This window comes from Argopecten irradians, chromosome 11, assembly GCF_041381155.1.
Source record: "Argopecten irradians isolate NY chromosome 11, Ai_NY, whole genome shotgun sequence".
In the NCBI taxonomy this organism is placed as follows: domain Eukaryota; kingdom Metazoa; phylum Mollusca; class Bivalvia; order Pectinida; family Pectinidae; genus Argopecten; species Argopecten irradians.
In genome coordinates this window covers 4,521,834-4,548,568 of record NC_091144.1, presented here as the reverse complement: position 1 = coordinate 4,548,568, position 26,735 = coordinate 4,521,834, and the positions used below count along the sequence as shown (strand labels likewise).

At 38.4% G+C, this 26,735-nt stretch overlaps 1 protein-coding gene across 1 annotated transcript in view; it reads left to right on the top strand.

Annotated features, from left to right (window-relative positions):
* The window catches only part of LOC138335689 (kinase non-catalytic C-lobe domain-containing protein 1-like), a 53,943-nt gene extending 30,296 nt beyond the window's left edge, over positions 1-23,647 (top strand). The window contains exons 3-18 of the mRNA XM_069284850.1: positions 6,338-6,393; positions 10,204-10,450; positions 12,310-12,899; positions 13,096-13,210; positions 13,341-13,477; positions 14,250-14,405; positions 15,913-15,996; positions 16,357-18,085; positions 18,687-18,819; positions 19,339-20,425; positions 20,866-20,995; positions 21,662-21,756; positions 22,036-22,241; positions 22,477-22,593; positions 23,033-23,177; positions 23,543-23,647. Coding sequence (XP_069140951.1) covers positions 6,338-6,393; positions 10,204-10,450; positions 12,310-12,899; positions 13,096-13,210; positions 13,341-13,477; positions 14,250-14,405; positions 15,913-15,996; positions 16,357-18,085; positions 18,687-18,819; positions 19,339-20,425; positions 20,866-20,995; positions 21,662-21,756; positions 22,036-22,241; positions 22,477-22,593; positions 23,033-23,177; positions 23,543-23,647 — 5,132 coding nt within the window. The remainder of the gene's footprint in view (positions 1-6,337; positions 6,394-10,203; positions 10,451-12,309; positions 12,900-13,095; positions 13,211-13,340; positions 13,478-14,249; positions 14,406-15,912; positions 15,997-16,356; positions 18,086-18,686; positions 18,820-19,338; positions 20,426-20,865; positions 20,996-21,661; positions 21,757-22,035; positions 22,242-22,476; positions 22,594-23,032; positions 23,178-23,542) is intronic.
* The last annotated feature ends 3,088 nt before the right edge of the window (positions 23,648-26,735 follow it).

Sequence of the window (26,735 nt, the reverse complement as noted above, 5' to 3'; positions counted from 1 at the left end):
TCAGCTGACTATAAATTAGCCAGACCGATTAATCAGGGCTCCTAATTAAATATTAGTGTGTTCAGACTATCATTATGAGATTAATACAACAGAAAGAATAATATGGCAGCTATATAATTCTGAAAATAGATGATGTACAAAGTATGGAACTGTACCCATGTTTATATGCCTTAGATTGAATTAAAATAATTTGAAGAAGTGAATTTCAAACTGAATCAATAGAATTGGAATAGAATTTTCATATTTTAAAATGACATTGATATTTGCATTTGGGCATGGTTATCATTTGAAGAAACTGATAAATTCAAGAGGCCAAATTTTTACCTGGTAACATTTCAATGCGATGTGCTGTAATCCACAACACCTGATATTGATTTCTGCATCGAAACTAGAGACAAAGTATTGTTTTGGGTATGCATGGACAATCATTTTTCAAAAGTCCCAATGAGCCAGGTTGTTTGATGCAAACTTTTCTGTATTAATCAGTTTTTATATTGGATACCAGTATTTGATTTTACTTGTATGTTTGTAGTTGATTAAGAAAAAGCCAGTTTTATTGTTGAATTAGAAAATTGTGATCAAATCTTTAATGTTAAAGTCATTATATAATAGAATTGATAACATCAGCATAAAGTTTTAAAAAACCAGACAGGTGAATAGTGTCAATACCTAAAACCTAATTATTGATTTAGCCTGTCCTTAAATCCTCTACCTGTATATACCCTGGTGTGTCTATTGTGTGTCTGTATAGACAGGCCATGCGTTTGGTGTCAATATTAACAGACATGTTTCTGATATCGGTGTAAATTGTTCCGCAAGGTAGAGTATGACATCACATTGTACTTTTATACATATTTGTCGAGGAATTCTGGTAACTAAATACCAGGTGTGGTAAACTTGATGTAATTCGATATTATAAGGATATATATTATATGACAACGTGAAGGTAGTATTAGTGTTTCATTAATTGTTTATAGAACATTTTGGTCTGATATTTCAAACTATAAAAATTCATATAGTCATCAACGACATAATTTATGCCAATTTGTTATATATTTTTTGCTATGTATTAATATCATGTCCTTCCTAAAATTCTACCTTTAGAAAGTTTTTGAAAGTCTTGTTCTTGAAATGTTTACCTCAAAACTTTAAAATTTATGATATAAAACGTTTGTTTTGATATGTTTGTTCAGATGAATGCTATAGAAGTCAGTTCTTGGCCATATTTGTGTTCCTTGACAGTGAAAGTGTTAAAGTTTGAATGTAATACTGGGTTTTGAGATCCTAAAATGTTGTGGGTAAAGTACAATTAACTCGATTAGTACCACCTTCTTGTGATTGTGACGTCATCTTTTTGCGTGATTTTTATGACGTCATAATCGCCAGATGTTGGAACTATAATCAACAGGAAATTGTACATTACACACATTGTTTGGGATCTTGAAACTCACATTTTGATTTATATATGTTAATTGTGTGTGATAATTAACAATTTACATAAATTACACTTTAAAATGTTAAGCTAAAAATCAATTTTCTATTAATATTCTAATCGCCTTTTGTCCGTCGTCGTGCATCGTCCGTCTTATGTCTGTAAACAATTTACATTTTCGACTTCTTCTCAAAAACCGCTGAAGCAAATTCAATGAAATTTTGCACAAACCTTCTAAGGCATAAGGCCAATCAAAATTGTGAATTATATGGTCCCAACCCCCTGGGGGCTGTTGGAGGGGCCAAAAGGGGTAAAATTGACTATAATTAAAAAATCTTCTCCACTCACAGATGTGATGGAATCAAATACTCTTCACAAATAGAAAGGTCTAAAGGTCCTTTACAAAAATTGTGAATTATTTAACCCTGGGGTCTCAGGTTTCCCCTTGGGGAGGGGGTTAAGTTTACTATAGTTTATATAGGGAAAACACATTTTTGAGCATTATTTGGTCATTTGTAAAAGGAAATGAGTCAAATGTTGTCAGAATTATCCCTATGAAATGGCCATTGAATCCTATTAACAAATTTTCCATGACTGACTCCCAGGGGCCTTAGGGATGGGGCCAAAAGGGGTCAAATAAGCTAAAACTTCAAAAATCTTCTTCTGAAATTCTGGAACTGGTAGAATAAAATACTCTTCATAGATGGAAAGGTCTTAAGGTCTTTTACAAAAATTGTGAATTATATGACCCTGGGGTCAAATAGGAAAAAAATTCAAAAATCTTCTTCTGAATTCACAGATTTGATGGAACCAAATACTCTTCATAGATTGGAAGGTCTTAAGTCCTTTACAAAAATTGTGAATTTCAAAATCTCCCTGGGATCTCAGATTTTCCGCTGGGGAGGGGGTCAAATTTACTATAGTCTATATAGGAAAAACACATTTATGAACATTATTTGCTTAGGCCACACCAAATTGATTTGTAGTTCTTCGGGAAATTGAAAAATAAAAATGGAGCGAGCGAGCGAATTTTTTTTGTTTTTAAAAAAAAATTGGTATCGAGGATTTTTAGGAGCGAAGGCTTTCAAAGTCAAGCGAGCGATTTTTTTTTTTCAAACCATGGAAGTAAATATTAATAAAGAAAACACTGATAAACCTGTTTACTGTGTTTTTCAATCATCCTGGATACTTCTGTATATATATGTATTCATGCATAAACAAAAACAAAGCTGTAATTTAAAACAACAATGTATATACTTTTGATAAAAAAATAAATCAATGATCTATCTGATCAGTTAAAACAAAAATGCATGTCTTGTTAAAAGTATCATGTGAACAATCACACATGTATATTAAAGGTACACCAAAGTTTACTAGATTTTATAAATTTCTTTTCCATTAGATACATGTAACATCAACTACCATAATTTTTCAAAGTATAATATAACTATATAAAGGCGTTTTTCTACATCAGGAAAACAATACCAATGATTTTCCCAACAATCCAGTAATTTGATGCATGCACTCATCCATGCATGGATATCAAAGACAAAGCGTCAATGTACATGTATGTATTATTAACAAAAATGTCAGAATGAACACAAACTTTCAACTGAAAATCTAATTAATACAATTTACCAGGAAAATCATTTATTTTTGCTTAATAGATACAAATTATGTTTCATGAGAAACAAATGATAGAAAGATTGACTGATTGTGAAAAATTCAGTTGTCAGGTTTTGACTTTAGCTTCACTATCGACTTGCTTTAAGCAAAGGTATGGTTGAAATGAAAAGAAATACAGATTCATGATTTTGTATTAAAAACAATGTTCAAAAGATATAACACTGCAGCTCATTTGTTACAGAAATTCATACTATTTTGTGAAATTTCAATCGAGTCATGTCTTGGTTTGTGGATATCCTGATCGCTCGAATGTCATCTAATCTCATGTCCGATGCAGCATTATATAGATTTTACTCAAATTAATTTCAACAAGGCGATTAACAAGATCAACAAATGTTTCACCATTTTCGGCCTCGATAGCCGTGTTTGACTTCAAACATGTTGGGCCTCGCCGAACAGTAACAATCAAGACACCTATAATCGACAACAAAGTGCTGAGAGGGAGAGTGAAGATTACGAGAGTGAACAGATGAATGTCAACAACACGAAATGGTCCACAAATGTTTCATTTTTGGGCGCGATCGCGATCAAATAGCAGCAAGGATGCTGGGTCACTCCGGAAGTTCATCACTCATCACTCATCGTCCAAAAATTAAACATTAAAAGTTCAAAAGCATGTTGGTAAAAACGATTTCACCCTCAGCGCTTTTCTCCTTACCCGCCATTTTTTATTGTTAATTCATCTATGTCAGACAAAAACTTCACTGTCTCCCTTTCCGCAATGTAATTCAAGCGTCTCCAAGCGCCAGTAATGACGGAAAAATAAATCCGGATTTTTATTGACGTGCGGTTGCATATTGTTTATATTTTTTTCTCGAACCCGAAAATTTACGTGCGCTGCTCCCGACGAACTACAAATTAATTTGGTGTGGCCTTAGTTTAAATAGGAAATGAGTCAAACTGGGTTAGAATTATTAGCCTGAAATAGCATTTTAACACCATATCCATATTGGTCCTGGCTGACCCCCAGGGACTAGAGAGGTGGGGCCAAAATGGGTCAAAATGGCTAAAATTTCAAAAGATCTTCTTCTGAATTCACAGGTTGGATGGAACCAAATAATCTCCATAGCTTAAAAAGTGAAATTTATAAAATCACTGAAACTGACTGGCTTCTAGTTTGGTTTTGTTGTTTAACGTTAGTTAGCAAAGCAAATTGGAATTTGAAGCATAAGGTTTGGTAACATAATACATTAACTATCAAAATAAAAAACAAAAAATAAAAATTCTAAAATGTAAGTTCAACTTTATAGTTTATTTTAATTCGTAAATATTTTTTATAGATTTGAACTAACTTTGCAATGCAGCACTCAGGTGACCATCAAGGCCTCTTGGGCCTCTTGTTTAAAACTATACTGTTCTGTTTGTTGAAGTAGTATAATTATTTTTAAAAATTTTGCTCCATGCATAACCTGTAATCACAATTGACCTATGTGACGATATGGTAGAAAAATATTGTTCATCTGGGGGCCAATATTTACTTTAGAAATTACACAAGTTTTTATAAGCCAGATAATCTGCCGACAGTTGGCCCCTGGAGCACAAAAGTTCTAACTGTCCGTAAATGATCCACACCACTGCTAAGTTCACCAAATACAGTATATTAAACTTGTCATCCAGGATAAAAGTATCTCAGAGGTGATAATAAACTCTTATGTCTCCATTGAATACCATTTTTGAATGTGAGTGACAATTTAAACCTGAGATATTTAAGCAATTGATTAAGGTGTCATTGCTGGACATCTGGTAGTTGTTGGTGCTTTGTTTTGTCAGCTTGACCAATTGTCTTTTACTTGTGTCTCTCTCAAAATTATTCGCTTTTATAAAAAAAGAAATGAACTTTATTCTTAAATATGAATCAAGCTTTCACTGATGCATCTTTCTATTTATAATTTAAGAAAAATATTTTACTAACATATTGACCAGCGTTTGAAGAGTTCAACCTAACAAAACTTTTCCTTGTTGTCTATTTTAAGTATTCCATGTAGACTCATACTTACATATGTTTGAGAAGACTGTTTGCTCATGCTGGGTTGTATCGGAAATTGAACTGGGGGCAAGTTCAAAGCTTCAATTTAAATCTGATACAGTTTAGTGATCTGTGAAGGTGTAATAGAGTCACTTTCTTTCCAATTTGTACCTAATTTCAGCCAGTAAAAGTTTATTTTCCCTGAAATGATGTTCAGTAAACGAGTAAATGTTCTGAGCCATTTTGATGAAGCGATCTGGAAATTTGCCATGTGTCATTTTTCATAAGTTGATTATGTTACAAAGGCTAGCTTTAGTATTGGTTTTGAGAATTCCCCTGATGGATTATTTTGCCCCTGAACGGTGAATTTAAGCTTTTGTTATTTTTATGATAAAATAAGTATACCTGCTGAAGTATATAGACTAATATGTAATTGACAGGAGCAGTTTTGTCCCTGTATAGTTCAGTCTCGGAGGTAGTTTGTTCTCTCAGTTGTGGAGTCTGACATCCTGATGTAAACGTAGGTGTCTTCTCAGATCTCAGATTATGGATAGTTATTGTACATAGAAACATTTCTTGTGGATAGACTGGAGATATCTGAGGTTAAGCATTAAAACATTGTCATTTTTTTGAAAGTATTATAATATCTATATATTTCTGTTGTTTTTGTGCAAGCAGTCTTTAAATAATAACTTTCCATAGTTTTTTGTTCCCAGTAAATTTTATAGCCCACCATCATCAGATGGTGGGCTATTCAAATCGCCTTTCGTCCGTGGTCCGTCGTCCGGTCCGTCCGTCCTTCCGTCCGTCCTTCGTCCGTCCGTCCTTCCGTCCGTCCGTCCGTAACCGTTACTCAATTCTTGTTACCGCTATTTCTCTCAGAAAGTACAGAAGGGATCTTTCTTTCAAAAATTTCAACATTGTAGGTTCCCCCCTAGGGCCCTAGTTGTGCATATTGCATTTTGGGGACCAATCGGTCAACAAGAATGGCCCGACTGGCGGCCATCTTGGATTTTGATAGTTAAAGTTTGTTACCCGAAGCTATTTCTCAGAAAGTTTTTGAAGGGATCTTTCTCAAATTTCACATGTAGGTTCCCCTAGGGCCCTAGTTGTGCATATTGCATTTTGGGACCAATCGGTCAACAAGATGGCCGACTGGCGGCCATCTTGGATTTTGATAGTTAAAGTTTTTTACCGCTGCATATTTAGTAAGTAATACATGTATATAATGATGATGTTTGTTTGTGTTTCAGATCCCGAACCTCTCTATCTACCTCCAGAGTTCAGCGATGTCACCAACAATTACAAGGTAGGTATATACATCTAGTCGGAAATATTCCAAATCTATCAAACATACTGCAGTCTCCCAAAACATGCCTTTACTTCATATGTGACACAACTGCATTCACGAAAGGCTGTCCTTAAATTACCCAAGCTGTTTATAAGACGATAATCTAATGAATCTGTAGAGACCACCCAAGGGAAACAAGCGGCCTTTATAAAAAAGTGGTTTAACTAATGTCATATATATACTGTTTAAATTGTCTTAAAAAATGGTCTTTTTAACCTGATGGTCTTTGTACAGAGGTGGTCACTAAGGCAGGTGGTTTTTATGCAGAGGTGGTCACTTAGTAAAGTTCTAGTGTATAAATAGCAATGGTTTTATGTCTGACTCAGATTTATTGTTCAAATCTGTAATATTATATTATTGTTAAGGACAAACCACGCAAAGTATTATCACTTTTAAAAAAGAAATGAAATATCCAAATGACAAAAGGAAATAAACATGAGCTTGTCTCAATCATATCATGCAGTATGTTGTATTAGTACAGATTGTGTCCTTTAGTTTTGGTTGAAAGCTTACTTACTTGTCCAGACCCAGTACCTATAGAAGCATGATGAGGACAGTAGTGTTTATTATCAAAACATTTCGGCGACTTTTTATGGTTGAAAGACGGAAAAACCTAAAGACAGATTGTAATGACCAAAAGCTTTTAAGTAGATGTGTGTACTGTTTGTACAAAAGTCATGCATATGGTATAAAAATTTTCCTTTCACATTCAGCCGTTTTTGGTCTTATATAATATCATAGCTTAGTAATTAAAAGGATGTATATGTACAACACTTATAATTGTGATAAATTAATTACTTTTAAGTCCTAAAGCTGCAACATTAACGTCATATTAACGTCACTGTTTCCAACATACACACTCTCAGACAATGGTCTGAATACCAACTCTGGAATTAAACTTACCTTGTGTATGCCTTACCCAAATATTTTTGTATTAGTATCGGTGAATAGTTTTCAGGGGAGATTACTCCAATTTTCACAGCTAACCAACACTACAAATGTAACAAATTATCTATAAATAGAAACTGAAATATAATAGCAGCTGGTACTATATCAATGTTTATACCACAGTGGACATGTCCAGATATTATGGTCAAAACCGTATTTGTACTTTTAACACATATGTAAACCATTAGTAAGAAAACTTACAATGTCACAGAATAGGTGGGCAATTTCACAAGTGTTAGTGAAATTTTAAAACTGTTGACATAAATACAATATCAATGCTTTTAAGTTGTTGTAATGGCAAAAGTTGATACTAAGTGTATGTTTGTTTTGAATTATTGCCGATACTTGACGATTTCCTGAGAATTATCGTAATTGTTTGGTCAATCAATGAAAGCCAATTAATGAAATTCTCCGATCGTATGATCTCCACAGTCAGGGTGACCTTTAGAGATTATGCTTCGTTGTTTATGTATATTGTGAAATATATTCATGAGGTACGTCTGAACTCTATTAAATTTCTCAATTTCATCAGGATTATTTGCCTCCAGTTTACTTTATATTTTCCTGCAATAGTTCTGTCCAAGCATTGGTTTTTCTATTTGTGTCAACATCCAAGAAGTCCACCATGACTGCTGTCATTATGAATCATCTAAAACTGTTCTCATCTGGTGCTAATCAGGGTAAAAACCTGTAGCAACTTTCATTTTGGCATCTTAATAGGAGGTGGAACCATGGTTAATAGAGACACAAAAATAAAATAGTCGTAATTAGAAAAATTGTCATGATTCGAACTTCGATGAATCGAATTTCTCGCTGTATCGAACTTTTTGTCTGGTCCCAAATTTCTTCACTATATAACATTACTAACTAACCCATGTATGAATCGAAGTTTTATGAATCGAAGTTCTCGATGTATCGAACTTTTTTCATGGACCATTTGTTATAGAATCATAGGTAACTGACACTCGATGATTCGAATAAAAATTTACCTGTACAGATCAGGTGTTCGCCGATACCCCGCGGCATGCTGTCACACCTAACTGTCTCGCGACGGCCCTTCGCCGGAACAATAGGGATTATGACAGCTTGTGTTGCTAGCTTGATATCATCAAGTTAATTAATATCACTAATCAGACCGATACCCGTTGCTTTGTTTTTACAAGCTGCGTTATTAAATCATTAGTACGGCAAAGATACAGTTAGTCGTTTTTGATGTTCGCCGCCGCCATTGGTAGCGGTTTGTAGAATTTCACAGAATGGTAAACAGCGAGCCACATTATTAGTAACTCATACTCAAAACTGTTACATTGCACAACTTTGGCATACATACTGGAGCAAATCGATCATTCTAAATCGAAGTATTTTGTAGGTGGTGTAGCGCTTTCGGTTCATCCTTTTTAGTTTCGTTTTTACAACGTGTTTTCGTTTTTATATTAATTCCGTAATATCAACCATCGCTTAAATAGTCACCAAACGAACACTTGTACATGGGTTAGGCCTAGTACATGTAAGTCTTGTTTATAATATACGTATGTATTGCTAACGATAGCAATACATGTGATTAATTGCATAATTCGGTTTTATTTTGTTTTGCTTGTGGTAAATACAATGATTATAAAGTTTACGGAACGGAGACTATATGTACACAACTACCACAGTTGGTCATGGTAAAAAAAAAACAACATCGGTCTAATTTCAACCACGAATAATTTGAAGTCTCGATGTTTCGAAGTTTTTCTGACGGTCCCTTGAACTTCGATACATCGAGGTTTGACTGTAATTAGAAAAATTGTCATGTTTTAATTTCTAAGATGTGAAACGAAGAAAAAAATTTTAAAAAACTCCTTTGTAAATTTTCTATATCTACCTTAATTCCTAACCTGATAGCTTGAATTGTCAAGCTCCAACAGGCTCTTGTATTCTACTACTAACCTCCAGTTTAGCCCATAGGGCACCAGTTGGTGGTCTTTCTCTGAATTCTGCAGTATTTCTTAAAAATCTGACACATTTTTATTTACCCTACTGTTCAAAGAACATTAAAAAAGACTTAATTCATACAATTGAACATGGTCCTTTGATTTCCTGACCTATTTTCCTGGCCAAGATTGATTTGCTCTAATAAGGATGGATCTATCCTTATCATACGTTCCGAGCTGTTGCCTGCCGAGTAAGATCTGATCATTTTAATAGACTAATTTACCAATGTTATGGTACATTACATGTCACAAATTGATGTTGTTTATTCCAATTAACATTTTAATTGGTCTGAGAAATTGTGAGAACACTCCCACAGAAACTGGTATAGGGAGGCTGGCTTCATTATCGCTTTCAATATTAACAACAAAATTGAGAACAAATTTTCAGCATATAATGTAACCAAACCTGAATTAAGTCGGTTCTCACATTTGTCACACGATATTATCAGCGATGTTCTCTGTGAAAATGTAACATTCTGACCACAAATTGCAAAGAATTTTCAGAATGTGAAAATGTCACCATTACCTTTATGTAATTTTGTGAAATGAACCTGTTACAACCATCACATCATTGGAAAGACAAATACAGTCAATGTTATATTTTCTTCCAAATTACTATTTTCATCTTCATAATGTATCATAATTACTGCCTTAGTTTGATTTTGCTGGAAAATATAAGCAATTTACAATTTTCCATTTGGTTTTTCTTTGACTAACATCTAGCTTTTAAGGACATTTGATTATATATTGACTCAGAACATTAAGAGATTATGTTAGTCAAACTCTTTTATTTTTAACAAATGTGAGTTATCTCCCTTCTGTTTTGAATTATCTCCCTTGACAGTCCCACCTGTATTCCTTGGGGATGACCCTGCTGTATGCGGCGGAGTATAATGTAGAACCAAGCAGGCCAGAAATCTCTCCAGAGTTACGGGACTTGTTTGGATGTATGACATCAGAGCTGCTAACGTCCCGGCCATGTCTCGAGGATATCATCACATTGTGTGAGGAGGAACTCGTGGGAAAGTCTTCTCAGGAAGTCTGCGTAGACATCGCATCAACATTCGCCCAGCCTACACCTACACCACCAGGTAAAGCTCTGGGTTCGCATTCAGCATATTACCCACTCAAGTTATTCTAATATATTCATACTTAACCCTATTTAAATATTCTGAAACTGAATATTAAAGGAGTATGTTTGGATCTTCTAACATTTTTAGGTCATCTGACCCGAAGGGTCAGGATGAACTATTGTCATCATGCACCGTCCGTCGTCGTGCGCCGTGCGTAAACTTTTCATTCAAACGACTTCTTCTCAATAACCCAAAGGCCCAGGGTACTGATATTTGGCCTGTAGCATGCTGGGATGAAGGGCTACCAAGTTTGTTCAAGGTCACAGGGGTCAAAAAGGCTAAAATCTTCAAACGACTTCTTCTCAAGAACCAGAAGGCCCAGGGTACTGATATTGGGCCCCTGACATGCTGGGATGAAGGGCTACCAAGTTTGTTCAAATGAATGACCTTGACCTTCATTCAAGGTCACAGGGGTCAAATAGGCCAAAATCCTTTAAACAACTTCTTGTGAATAACTAAGAGGCCTAGAGACCTGATATTGGGCCCCTGACATGCTGGGATGAAGGGCTATCAAGTTTGTTCAAATGAATGACCTTGATCTTCATTCAAGGTCACAGGGGTCAAAAAGGCTAAAATCCTCACACGACTTCTTCTCAAGAACCAGAAGGCTCAGGGTACTGATATTGGGCCTGTAGCTAGAACGAATATATGTACCCGGCCTACTATACCTTTCGGCCGGGTACGAATTGGTCCCTATGTGTCGTAGTGGAGCACTGCCTCCGAAAATCACTCTGGCATAGTTCTCTATATTTTTTTGTAGGTTTCCAATTATTTTATGCGTATACATGCATTTACATATTATTGTTGTCCAAAACAAACATAACTACCATTCTTAATATCTACCGTCCCGCTCACAAGACGTCAAATTCACAATTTGTCGACTTGTTGTATAAATTCCCTTCAGAAAGACCTGCATATGTATTATGTAAAAAAAATAATGCCTCGATGAGAATATGATATTTTCTGTGGTTCAGTTTTATTGCCTAGTAGGTATGCGATATCAAACAAGTACGATAAAAATGCAAACAAACGTTTTATAATGGTTTGCATAACCATTACTTTGCTCCATTAGCAGTAATAGGCACCAATTGAAGCTCTAAACACGACACCATTTTCTGTCAAAAAGTCTTTTGAGCTACAATATTGCAGCTAGCCTGTAGCATGCTGGGATGAAGGGCTACCAAGTTTGTTCAAATGAATGACCTTGACCTTCATTCAAGGTCACAGGGGTCAAAAAGGCTAAAATCTTCAAATGACTTCTTCTGAAGAACCACAAAGCCAAGGGTACTGATATTGGGGCTGTAGCATGCTGGGATGAAGGGCTACCAAATTTGTTCAAATGAATGACCTTGACCTTCATTCAAGGTCACAGGGGTCAAATAGGCCAAAATCCTTTAAACAACTTCTTGTGAATAACTAAGAGGCCTAGAGACCTGATATTGGGCCCCTGACATGCTGGGATGAAGGGCTATCAAGTTTGTTCAAATGAATGACCTTGACCTTCATTCAAGGTCACAGGGGTCAAATAGACCAAAATCCTTTTTAAAACAACTTCTTGTGAATAACTAAGAGGCCTAGAGACCTGATATTGGGCCTGTGACATGCTAGGATGAAGGGCTACCATATTAATTTTTTAAAAATGACCTTGAACTTCATTCAAGGTCACAGGGGTCAAAAAGACTAAAATCTTTAAATGACTATGTTGTATTGTGCCAATAGTCAGATGACCGTTGAAGCCCATGGGCCTCTTGTTTAGTTACTTAAATTTTGAAATGTCTTTTCATTTTGATAATTTTTATCATCTTTGTTTGTTGCAGACTTAGCTACAGTCAGCCTAGCCGATGTAACAGCAAGCTTAGCGAACTATTTACAGTCCCAATCTAATCTGATCTCCACCCCAGGGGCAGAGGTCACCGCGGATACAGGGGTCACAGAAACCCCCCTATCAGGGCCACAGGAACATTCCACACCCGTACACCTACAGGTCCCGACACTGGAAGAGAGTACCACACCCCTAACTGATCAGGCAGACGACGAAGACATGCCGATCCGTGGGGTTCACACAGGGGGGCCCATGCCAACAGGGAACCGTGGTAACAGACCTACTCCTGCGGCAAGGAAAATGTCGCGATCCTCTGATGGCTCCAAGGATGGATCCCAGCAGAAGCCACCAGTGCCAAAGAAACCAGAAGTGAATCAAACTGTGAAAAATGACATGTCAGACGTTTGTGAACCTTCTAACCAAAGTGATCACCAGAAAATGCTGCATGGCAATAACACTTCATTAGAAAGGGATGGGTCAAAGTTCAAGGACTCACCACTGTCAGGGGTAGCTAACTCTAGTCTAGAAGCTCGCCATTCCTCAGGTGCTGTGGATTCTCAGGCCAAGAGACCTCGTAAAAACAAGGTATGACACATCAACACTATTGGTTTTTCTTTTTACATCACAAAGTTCGGTCTCTATACTCATGCATTATGTAACCAATATGTGGATATTTGAAATTCAGACTAAAGTAACACCTACCTGTTTGATCTTAGAGGGCCTCAATCAATACATGTTTACATCCAAGTTTATTTTCTACGACTGATTTTTTGGTTTAAAGGGCCTTTCATTGCGGGACATCTTAGAAACATTGGAACGCCCCCTAGTGGAGGACGAGGTCTGGGCAGTTTGTCGGGAAGGAACTATTTCACTGAACAAGAAACGAAAACATCTTCGTAAGTTTAACTTATTCATAACGCTACAATTATAAGATCATTGCAAAACAGATAACTTCCGTAGATTTAAATTTTATCTGTTTCACCTACTCCATGAAGACTAAGCCGAAATTGTTGTATGTACTTTCAGCGGCCTACATTTCCCCTGACACTTTGTTACTGAGGGAGAGTGGTGCGCTGTCCTTTAAAGCCATCCCGGAGGATAAACCACTGGAAGTCATTTATATGGCTCCGGAAATCCAACAGAAAGGACAGCTCTCAGACAAGGTAAGGTCAGAGGCCATGCAGAGGTGTATAAAAAAGTTCCCACGCAAATTATATGTGATAACAGTATTAACCATATACATGTATAGTTAAACCTGTCTATTAAGATATCCCTAGGGAAACAAATGGTCTTGATATTTTCTCTATACACAAGTCAAATTGTGTTGGAAAGGGCCACTTGTAATCCAAAGCAGATGGTCCTTATACACAGGTTGTCCCCATGGCAGATTTTATTGTATTCAAAAATCTTAAGTTATATGCTACATAATTCAAATCTTAAAAGACGGATGCGTTTTTAGGTCATCTGCCCGAAGGGTCAGGATGACCTATAGTCCTTATGTTTCGCGCCGTGCCCGTCCGCCGTACGTTAACTTTTCACATTTTGAACTTCTTCTCAAGTTCTACCAGTAAGCTGAAACTTACATGAAATGATCCTGACATGGTCCCTAAAAAGTGATATTATTTTTCGGGTCGATCCAAAATCCAAGATGGCTTCCACAGCTGCCATCTTGAAAACACATTTTGAATTTCTTCTCAAGTTCTACTGGTGCGATTTGGCTGAAACTTGCATGAAATGATCTTGACATGGTCCAGACAAAGTTTTGTTACATCTCTGGTTGATCCCAAATCGAAGATGGCTACCATGACACTATATCTAAATAATATTCTTTATTATTATTGCCAAGGTAGTCAGATGACCGTTAAGGCCCTTGGGCCTCTTGTTATGTTACTACTGCTATTACATAGATATCAAATCACCTAATCTTTTTCACAGATGTGCTTGTTTGGTATGGGTGTCACCATGAAGTTTGCGATCGGAAACAAATATTCCATGGAAGCATCAGGTGTAGGAGATGAGTTACAGAAACTGCTGGCAAAAATGGTGGAGGAGGATCCTGATAACAGGCCATCTATTGAGGATGTGTCCGAGGTGAGGGGGTGGAGTGGAACTAGGGTGGGTGGGGATGTGTCCGAGGTGAGGGGTGGAGTGGAACTAGGGTGGGTGGGGATGTGTCCGAGGTGAGGGGGTTGGAGTGAAATTAGGGTGGGTGGGGATGTGTCCGAGGTGAGGGGGTGGAGTGGAACTAGGGTGGGTGGGGATGTGTCCGAGGTGAGGGTGTGGTGGAACTAGGGTGGGTGGGGATGTGTCCGAGGTGAGGGGGTGGAGTGGAACTAGGGTGGGTGGGGATGTGTCCGAGGTGAGGGGTGTGGTGGAACTAGGGTGGGTGGGGATGTGTCCGAGGTGAGGGGGTGGGGTGGAACTAGGGTGGGTGGAGATGTGTCGGAGGTGAGAGGGTGGGGTGGAACTAGGGTGGGTGGGGATGTGTCCGAGGTGAGGGGGTTTGGTGGAACTAGGGTGGGTGGGGATGTGTCCGAGGTGAGGGGTTGGAGTGAAATTAGGGTGGGTGGGGATGTGTCCGAGGTGAGGGGGTTGGAGTGAAATTAGGGTGGGTGGGGATGTGTCTGAGGTGAGGGTGTGGGTTGGAACTAGGGTGGGTGGGGATCTGTGCGAGGTGAAGGGGTGGGTTGAATTAGGGTGGGTGGGGATGTGTCCGAGGTGAGGGGGTGTGGTGGAACTAGGGTGGGTGGAGATGTGTCCAAGGTGAGGGGTTGGAGTGAAATTAGGGTGGGTGGGGATGTGTCGGAGGTGAGGGGGTGGAGTGAAATTAGGGTGGATGGGGATGTGTCCGAGGTGAGGGGGTGGAGTGAAATTAGTGTGGGTGAGGATGTGTCCGAGGTGAGGGAGTGGAGTGAAATTAGGGTGGGTGGGGATGTGTCTGAGGTGAGGGGGTGGAGTGAAATTAGGGTGGGTGGGGATGTGTCCGAGGTGAGGGGGTGGAGTGGAACTAGGGTGGGTGGGGATGTGTCCGAGGTGAGGGGGTGGAGTGGAACTAGGGTGGGTGGGGATGTGTCCGAGGTGAGGGGGTGGAGTGAAATTAGGGTGGATGGGGATGTGTCTGAGCTGAGGGGGTGGAATGAAATTAAGATGGGTGGGGATGTGTCTGAGCTGAGGGGGTGGAGTGAAATTAGGGTGGATGGGGATGTGTCCGAGGTGAGGGGGTGGGGTGGATGGGGTTTAGGGGTGGGGCAGCATCAAGGTTTGACAATTTGTCAGAGGTGATGATTGGGGGCGGGTTGGTGCCTAGTAGATTAGGGATATAAAACTCATCTGATAACTACATACAAATTTGTAACCTTCTGGAATTGTTTTCATTTTGCTTCACTTGCTATAATGGATATTAATTGTTTCTCTAAAGACCAGTACCTCCTATATTTAGAACTAAAATATTGCAGCTTTGAGTAGGGTTCCAATGACAATGACTGAACCAAAGATCATCTCACTTTTCTATTGGACATAAATATGACATTTATAGGAAACCTTGACATTGGTAAGATAAAACATGTTTCTACACTTTGTTTTGCTCTGACCTTGACAGGCCTGTGGAGAACATGAAGGTGACCTTGGGATACCGTCCAGCTCTATATGTCAGGCTCTGTACCAGGAAGCCTTCGAGAGAGTGGTAAGTTAAAGAGAAACAAACCAAGCAGTATGGTTATTATCTGATAAAGGACAGGTCCAATCAAATCAACAGTGTATATATCAAAGTTGAATCAGAAATAAGACTTGCATCTAATTTTTTTATTACACTCTTAAAAGTAGGTTGTATACAATAATCACATTTGAGATGGGGTGGTACATATATATGCTAGAGTTGGAATCTATTCTAGTTCTATTTTACCATCATGTGAATTTTGAATATGGAAATGGATATTTTTGCATTCGTATTACACACATTATATTCAAAACCAATTGACTTACCTCTATGGGTGAACAATACAATATATCAATAGTGTTATAAATATGATGTTTTACCTTACAGGCAGACAAGATGGCGTTCGCCATGCCAGCAGATCCACCAAAAATCCAGGACCCGCCGGAGGTGTCTAATGGATCAGCCTTCAGGTCCATCCAAGGGGGATCACTCATCCGACCGGCAGCCATCAGTTCATCATCCGCAGCATTTAAACCTATCCAGGACGGTAAAAATCAACCTGGACTTCCCTCACAGTTCATGTCGTCTGCTACTCACTTCAAACCAATCATACTACAGCAGTCTGTGACCCCAGCTCCAGAGGTCAAAGAGGTTGCTAAGCAACAGGAGAGTCCGAAGGATTGTCAGCCAAATGACAAGGATAAAGAGGTGGTTAAAAAATTGAAAGAGTTGAAGAAAAATTTAATGCAACATCGCCAGCCAGGCAAGGATAAGACTGAATCAAAATTATCCAGGAAATCCTCTAAATCACCGAATGTTAGTCCAAAGGTTACAAACGGAACTAGTAAAAAACCAAGTGAGGACACAAGCGAGGTACTGAACAAGTCGTCGAGTGACACCAAGTCTGAGACTGGAGGCCCGCTAGAGTCACTTCTGTCTGAAATACAGAAACAAGGAGCAGTACCTGACACCCAAGCGTTAGCTTCAGCCATCGCAAACTTCCTTCAAGGTCAGATGGCACAATCGCCAAATCAAAATGCTCCAAATGTAATTCAAGGTCAAGGACAGTCTCCAGGCCAGGGTCAGTCCCAAGGTCAGATTCCTGGACAACAGAACTTGTTTGCAATGCAAGGACAGACACATACAGATTCTCCTTCATCTAACACTGCTATGCCATCAGTCACACCACAACAGCCTAACTTAACTATCCCCACACAGTTCCAGCCATCTATGGTTGGACAGAACCTTAGTGTGCCCCTAGGGTCCCAGCAGTACAGCGGGGGTTTGATGCCTGGATACCCACTACAGGTACAACTACAACAGGACCCACGGACAGGTTTTATACAGCTAGTCCCCACAGGGATCCTCCCTCCGCCCATCATTATGGGGGAGGACCAGCCTGGTAGTGACAATCACAGTGTCCACTCAGCAAGAAGTCCCAAACCACATGTGTACTCAGACAATTCCTCTGCAGATAATAGTGCAATTCTTAATAGTTCCTTTAATAGTAACAGATCCCGCGGGGGTCGTACTGCCCGTGACCTCATCCAGAAGACGGCAGGGATCAGATCCCGCCACAGCCAAGGCAAAGCTTCTCCTCTTAGTATTCAGCCGCAGGGCGATTACTTGTGGCGCAGTAAGTCTGCTCATGCCCTCGACCACCTGGATCCTGATGAGGGCACGGAGAGACAAGCTAGTCAGAGGATGAGTTTGGCCCCAGGCCATGTGTATGATGACTCTGTGCTAAATACTAATAGGCAGGAGCCTAAAAGGAGTGTAAACACAGACTTTTATTCACAGTCTTCCAAAAAAAGTAGTTCTCGTCCTCGGACTATTGTAGGGTACCCAGAGACTGGCCCAGGGAGAGGGGGTCAGTATTTTACCCAGCCCCCCAGGACTCGATCACAGTCTTCCTCCCCCTCTCCCTCCAAAGACAGTGGAGTCAGTGGTATGAACACTGGCTATAAACCCCCTCCCCCGGGCAGTCTCATGGAACGCTTACTTAGTAATGTTAATGTGCAACAACAACAAAAATTGGGCCAAGTCGTCCATCTACTCCGCGAGGAATTCGCTTTTGACGGTTACATGGAAAATGGGGTAGAGGACATAGCTATGGGTAAGTTTTACAGGTTCTTGTTAAATGTGTTTATAGACCTTTCATATCAATAACAGAAATATTATCATAGATTCTTCCTTCTTCAGGTATTGTAACATTGGATTCAGTTTGTTTATTATATGTTGCATTAACAAGGATAACAGTTCTTAATCTATAATTCTGTATCAGGAGGTCAGTGGTATAAGTTAAAGCTGACGAGAGCTGTCTGAGACATGTCTATGACGAGATATTTTGACTGTACGTGTTGTAAACTGAAAAAAGTGGTATCAGTAATTATTGGTATTCGGAATAATCGAGTTTTTCGATTAACATTATTTTGGAGTGTTTGACCAATTAACCAAGTAAGGAATCTGTAATCGAGTTTCATCGGAATTATCCTACATCATGATAAATGAAATCTGATGATCGATCAAAAAGATTCAACCGATTCTCAACATTATCAGTAAGGTTCAATCTCAGAGTTCCATACATGTCTCATAGCAGTTAGCACAATTTACTGATTCAAGGGAAAGAACTCTGAGAAGTGATTTCAAAAGAGGCAATGTATTACTACAAAGATCTTTTACGTCTATGACTAACTCTTATCTACCTTCCTCCACAGCCGAGTACATCACGTCTCTAGGTAACCTGAAGTTGGACACGTTTGCCAGCGCCGTTACTGAGAAATACTCGGATCTCTACTGGGGCTCCGACCTTCTCTTTAACTTATATGATGCAGCCAATGGTCTAAAAGGGTCAGTATTTAGCAAAGTCCAGCGGGTCAAATAGTCTGGTCATTTGGATAGTTCGTAAACATTTGAAGTTTGTTAAGTTGAAATTGTATAACTGAAAGAAGTTTTTGTTGCATACATTACATAAACTGAATTTGAATACTTGGGTAATATGAAATCTTACATTAAACATACCACATTTAAGTACTGCTTACTATTTATATACAATGTATTAGAGATGTCATTGCTGAATTAATTTGAGTGATAAAAGATATTTTGAATGTATTTTAAATCATGTAATAAAACTTTTCTGTGTTATTTTTAATATAATATTTAGGTTTGACTATATTTTGATTTGTATAAGATTAACTGATAATAAGACTTTTATCGTACAGTTGTAGAATCTGTAAATTCTACATATTATAAGCATATTTAATTTTGATTTGTGACTTACCACTCATTTAGTTACCTCTTTATATAATTACCAGCGCTTCCCCCCATCCCGTTTAACAAATATATCACTACCATTTTCTCTGTCTACAGGTCTCGGAGATTAAAAAATAGTGCCAAATCTTATCACCAGAACCATGTTTCTAAGCAACAGAGCCCGTCGAGTCAGCTACCGATTCCTGGTCTGGACGATCCGGACCGGAACATGTCGTCGTCCAGTCCATCCGAGTCTGGACTCCCACAGACTCCACAGAAACAAGCTTTAGATGCTACATACCAGAATGTGCCGCGACATACCGATAAATCTAAAAATAGACACATGCCAACACAACAAAAGATGCAACATCACAATACGTCTGATTCGTCGGATACAGAACAGTATGACAGACGGCGACGTTATCGCCGAAAACATAACACCGATAAATCTAGGAACAGTCAGGACTATAATCTGAGGTCTTCTGGATATGATACACCATCGATGGAGTTACATCCTTTACGAAAGGACACTGATATATCTCCACGCTTACAGATGCACATGACAAACGGTGAAAACCCTCTCCTTCAGAATGGAAACATTCAAGTGCCTCAGATTCGTGATTGGGAGCCAGAAAAAACCAGTCACGCTAATAATCCGAACTCTTTAATACAAGATGATGAAAAAATATCAGACAGGGAACCAGAGAAGCCGCCACCTCCACAAGGCAGGCAGAATGCCTGGGTGACCTCCCCTGATAAAAGAGACGATTTGACGTCTACTAGTATGTCTCTTGACCGACGGAGAAGGCCCACACCAGATTCGTCTCTCACTCCTTCCACTCGTCAAGTCTCTGCCTCTAATAATGTGTTAAGTGCCGACATGTCTAAACTAAAATGTCGTGTGACACCAGAAAAGCCTCCCCGCCATAGTTTGGTGCATGGTAATCGTGTGGAGGGCCACATCCAACCTGGTCCTCGTCCACTAAAGGCCATCCACAGGGATGGTAGTACATCGTCTCACAGCAGTGAGGTGACTGCAGAGCCTCTTCCCGTCACCAACCTCTCCCGTAACATGTCACAGCTCTCCCTTGACAACAACCCCATCGACACACGACTCCGCAACAGAAAGGGACATGTGGTATTCCATAGTGCCATGATGGAACTCTTCAGTTCTCCGGAGTTAGATAAATTCAGGCAGGAAATCGTAAGTAATTGGAAAGAATAGCTGCAATTTCTTCAAGCAGTTCTATTGATATGACCTGAAGTAATTCACATCATGAAGATAAAATTGATAATAGGGAATATGAATTAGCCAAAAGCAAATGGCTTTAAAAACTTTCTTAAAAATTCTCCGAGTAAGAGTTGTTAGAAACAAAATAAACAATGATAATGACAGTGTTTGAGTCTGTAGCTATCAGGATGAAATTTGTGATTAATTGGTTCACTAATTCACCCCTGAAATTTCACAATGGACTGCTCTAGTCTTTGATTTAGAAGAGTCTAACTGTGTCCTCAGGGGTGAATGGGTTTATTCAATGTATGAATAATTTTTGTAAAGTAAACAATGATTATATGCCTCATTCTGGTAATAGGTTTTGATGACTTATAAAGTAGACTAATGGTACATAAAACTGACTTTGGTAGGATGAGGACGACCCTGCTGGTCTCCAGTCTCGTCTCAACTCCATACAACAACAGTTGATGATGGAGAGGAAAATGAAGAGGAAATCCCAGACCTTCTACACTAAGCTCTCTGAGTCACCAAAGGCCAAAGGTACGTTTATTGAGTCCCTTAAGGCTGATAAAGGTATGTTTATTGAAACACCCAAGGCTGATAAAGGTATGTTTATTGAGTCCCTCAAGGCTAATAAAGGTAGGTTTATTGAGTTCCTCAAGGCTAATAAAGGTATGTTTATTGAGTCCCTCAAGGCTAATAAAGGTATGTTTATTGAGTTCCTCAAGGCAGATAAAGGTACGTTTATTGAGTCACTGTTTATTGAGTCACCCAAGGCTCTCATAGGTAAGCTTATTGTGTCACTCAATGAAGAGGAAATCTCAGACCTTCTACACATAAAGTTCTTTGAGTCACAAAGGCCAAAAGTAAGCTTATTGAGTTTCCCACGACTGATTAATATAGCTCAGTGAGTTGCCAAATGCTGCTAAAGGTAAAGTTCGATTACACAAAATAAAGAATAGCTCAAAGTTGCTAATTAAGGGCAAGGTGAATGTGTTACTGTAAGTTAAACTCATTGGGTCAGCTCAGAAGTAACTATGCTGTTCCAGAATTGTTACAAAAAAGTCTTTTATTAAACTAAGGAAGTGTTACACAATGTTGTCCATTAAGTTTATTCAACATGGAAAGGGAGATAACCTATGTGGAGATTGAGCCTGTTCTACCTGTGGTGTACATTAACCTTGTCGATTTTTTCTCCTTTTCCAGGTGAACAGAAGAACAGAATAGTCCAGGTGTCTAAGGATCTGGAGGATATGACACAGAAAGTCCGCTACCTGGAGCTGTGTAAGACCCATGTTGAGGTAATTATACATTCACTATAACTGGGAGACTATGTACAGTACATTCACATGATTAGGTAACAGGGGGGGGGGGGTAATATGAAACTTTCATGGATGCTAATGTTACCGTATCTAATATGAAGGCAACAAATTATACTCCTATAGTATGGATTAATCACAAAAGATTGTTTGGGGGTTTGAGTGGACCTGTATATCCTCAGATTCCGTCACGATAACTTTTCCTTGTTTATAATACAGAGCTGAACGTGATCCATTATGATATGTGTTTCCTGTTGACAGATGTTACAAGCAGAGCTGAGTGGTATCCATTCTAGTTACCTCCATTCGCTGGCTACCTGTCCAAAGGGCCAGCCCCTTCACCTGAGGCCGTGCCAGGATAGCTCCTTCCTGCAGTTCCAGCACCCTAAGGAGCCACACTCTGGCTATGAGATCCTGTCCCTCCAATCGGGCACCTCTGAGGGGCTGATGTCCTATCTGTTTGCCAAGTAAGTTTTTGTACAAGATATCTTGGGGGAAAACTCAGAACCATGAAATCCATTAAGGATACCAAAAGGGTAACTGAACAAATCTGATATTAATATATCCGATAAATACTTTTCAACTTTTCAATAAAATATCTGTTCTTTTGTTGTTTGTAATTATCAATGATAATTTATTGTCTCACTATAACTGATGTGTTTTTTGTCTCTATATGACAATATAATTGGTGTACTATTACAGCACGGCCCTGAGGGATGGCTACACCCACCAGTTTATGTACTGTTTCCGTTACCTGGTACGGCCCGTCAAACTCCTTAGCTTCCTCGTGAATAGTTACAAAGCTGCTGCCGAGGCAAGGTACGTCACCATAGTAACTTATACAAACAAACTAAATGTAAGAAAACATTTGAAAACAATTCAAATGAAGCTGCTGTGTAGAAGAGGTAAACGTCACGGTAATAACTGACTCATTGTTTCAAAAATAAAGCAGTATATACCACTAGGGTTTAAACATAGTAAAACAACATTATATTTAAGTATATGATTTTTGTCTGGTCTTCCTATGATCACAACTATTACCGTCACAGGTTTGGTGAGGCTGCATTACATCACAAACACTAAGAGATAGAACTAATCGTACTCAAATCAAGTCATTATACTATCTCAAAGCCATTGTATTGAACCGTTGTATTGATAGACTTTTAGATCAGGAGAATTACTCAGTACATGGATACATACATTGAGAAATGGATATTAAGCTGTATGGACGAGTAGTGAAGTTTGTTTTGTGTTACAGTGGACAAGGCAGTGATGGTAATATGTCAAAGATCCGCCAGCGAGTAATGGATCTGATCTACTACTGGTTAGAGGGCTACTACTCTGTAGACTTTGATCGTAACAACGAGGCCACTGAACTTCTTAGGGCATTCCTTCAACTCAGTGTGAGTCACAAATTTATTTTCATTACATTGTAATTGGCGGGTTCCAACTGTCAATAGATCTACTCGTATAACACCACTTTACATTTTGTATTGTGTATGTAACGGTGTTTACAATCTGACACGTGTGAGAGAGAACAAGAGACATGGCTTAAAACTCTCCAGAAATCAAGTCAATTGCAATTTTGTTACAAATGGTTTTGTTTTGAACTTAATCATTCTTACATGGACTATAAACATGTATTTGTCAAGAACAAAAGTTAGAAGAGTGATCTCCCCTTCCTATCCTATCATGTGATAGCTACACTTGAGGTAATTTGATCTTACATGGTTCGTTCTTTAAACGATCTTTATCCTTTTGTTTATAGGATATTGCAGCGTTGCCAGAGGGAAAAGACCTGAAGGAGTTGCTGAGTAACTGTGAAGATGGCTTTAACATTGACCTGGTGTCAGCCAGAGAAGGAGGAGGCTAATACTCCAGGAAGGTAAGTCATCATATAAAGGTACAAATTGATATCAGTCAGGAGTCATCATATAAAGGTAAACATTGATATCAGTCATCATCATAAAGGTACCAAACATTGATATCAGTCAGGAGTCATCATATAAAGGTACCAACATTGATATCAGTCAGGAGTCATCATATAAAGGTACCAAACATTGATATCAGTCAGGAGTCATCATATAAAGGTACCAAACATTGATATCAGTCAGGAGTCATCATATAAAGGTATCAAACATTGATATCAGTCAGGAGTCATCATATAAAGGTACCAAACGTTGATATCAGTCAGGAGTCATCATATAAAGGTACCAAACGTTGATATCAGTCAGGAGTCATCAGATTTAGGTACCAAACATTGATATCAGTCAGGAGTCATCATATAAAGGTACCAAACATTGATATCAGTCAGGAGTCATCATATAAAGGTACCAAACATTGATATCAGTCAGGAGTCATCATATAAAGGTACCAAACATTGATATCAGTCAGGAGTCATCATATAAAGGTACCAAACATTGATATCAGTCAGGAGTCATCATATAAAGGTACCAAACGTTGATATCAGTCAGGAGTCATCATATAAAAGGTACCAAACATTGATATCAGTCAGGAGTCATCATATAAAGGTACCAAACATTGATATCAGTCAGGAGTCATCATATAAAGGTACCAAACATTGATATCAGTCAGGAGTCATCATATAAAGGTACCAAACATTGATATCAGTCAGGAGTCATCATATAAAGGTACCAAACATTGATATCAGTCAGGAGTCATCATATAAAGGTATCAAACATTGATATCAGTCAGGAGTCATCATATAAAGGTACCAAACGTTGATATCAGTCAGGAGTCATCATATAAAGGTACCAAACATTGATATCAGTCAGGAGTCATCATATAAAGGTATCAAACATTGATATCAGTCAGGAGTCATCATATAAAGGTACCAAACATTGATATCAGTCAGGAGTCATCATATAAAGGTACCAAACATTGATATCAGTCAGGAGTCATCATATAAAGGTACCAAACATTGATATCAGTCAGGAGTCATCATATAAAGGTACCAAACATTGATATCAGTCAGGAGTCATCATATAAAGGTACCAAACATTGATATCAGTCAGGAGTCATCATATAAAGGTACCAAACATTGATATCAGTCAGGAGTCATCATATAAAGGTACCAAACATTGATATCAGTCAGGAGTCATCATATAAAGGTATCAAACATTGATATCAGTCAGGAGTCATCATATAAAGGTATCAAACATTGATATCAGTCAGGAGTCATCATATAAAGGTACCAAACATTGATATCAGTCAGGAGTCATCATATAAAGGTACCAAACATTGATATCAGTCAGGAGTCATCATATAAAGGTACCAAACATTGATATCAGTCAGGAGTCATCAGATTTAGGTACCAAACATTGATATCAGTCAGGAGTCATCATATAAAGGTACCAAACATTGATATCAGTCAGGAGTCATCATATAAAGGTACCAAACATTGATATCAGTCAGGAGTCATCATATAAAGGTACCAAACATTGATATCAGTCAGGAGTCATCATATAAAGGTACCAAACATTGATATCAGTCAGGAGTCATCATATAAAGGTACCAAACATTGATATCAGTCAGGAGTCATCATATAAAGGTACCAAACATTGATATCAGTCAGGAGTCATCATATAAAGGTACCAAACATTGATATCAGTCAGGAGTCATCATATAAAGGTACCAAACTTGATATCAGTCAGGAGTCATCATATAAAGGTACCAAACATTGATATCAGTCAGGAGTCATCATATTAGGTACCAAACATTGATATCAGTCAGGAGTCATCATATTTAGGTACCAAACGTTGATATCAGTCAGGAGTCATCAGATTTAGGTACCAAACATTGATATCAGTCAGGAGTCATCATATAAAGGTACCAAACATTGATATCAGTCAGGAGTCATCATATAAAGGTACCAAACATTGATATCAGTCAGGAGTCATCATATAAAGGTATCAAACATTGATATCAGTCAGGAGTCATCATATAAAGGTATCAAACATTGATATCAGTCAGGAGTCATCATATAAAGGTACCAAACATTGATATCAGTCAGGAGTCATCATATAAAGGTACCAAACATTGATATCAGTCAGGAGTCATCATATAAAGGTACCAAACATTGATATCAGTCAGGAGTCATCATATAAAGGTATCAAACATTGATATCAGTCAGGAGTCATCATATAAAGGTACCAAACATTGATATCAGTCAGGAGTCATCATATAAAGGTACCAAACATTGATATCAGTCAGGAGTCATCATATAAAGGTACCAAACGTTGATATCAGTCAGGAGTCATCATATAAAGGTACCAAACGTTGATATCAGTCAGGAGTCATCATATAAAGGTACCAAACATTGATATCAGTCAGGAGTCATCATATAAAGGTACCAAACATTGATATCAGTCAGGAGTCATCATATAAAGGTACCAAACATTGATATCAGTCAGGAGTCATCATATAAAGGTACCAAACATTGATATCAGTCAGGAGTCATCATATAAAGGTACCAAACATTGATATCAGTCAGGAGTCATCATATAAAGGTACCAAACATTGATATCAGTCAGGAGTCATCATATAAAGGTACCAAACATTGATATCAGTCAGGAGTCATCATATAAAGGTATCCAAACATTGATATCAGTCAGGAGTCATCATATAAAGTATCAAACATTGTATCAGTCAGAGTATCATATAAGGACCAAACATTGATATCAGTCAGGAGTCATCATATAAAGGTACCAAACATTGATATCAGTCAGGAGTCATCATATAAAGGTACCAAACATTGATATCAGTCAGGAGTCATCATGATAAAGGTACCAAACATTGATATCAGTCAGGAGTCATCATATAAAGGTACCAAACATTGATATCAGTCAGGAGTCATCATATTTAGGTACCAAACATTGATATCAGTCAGGAGTCATCATATAAAGGTACCAAACATTGATATCAGTCAGGAGTCATCATAT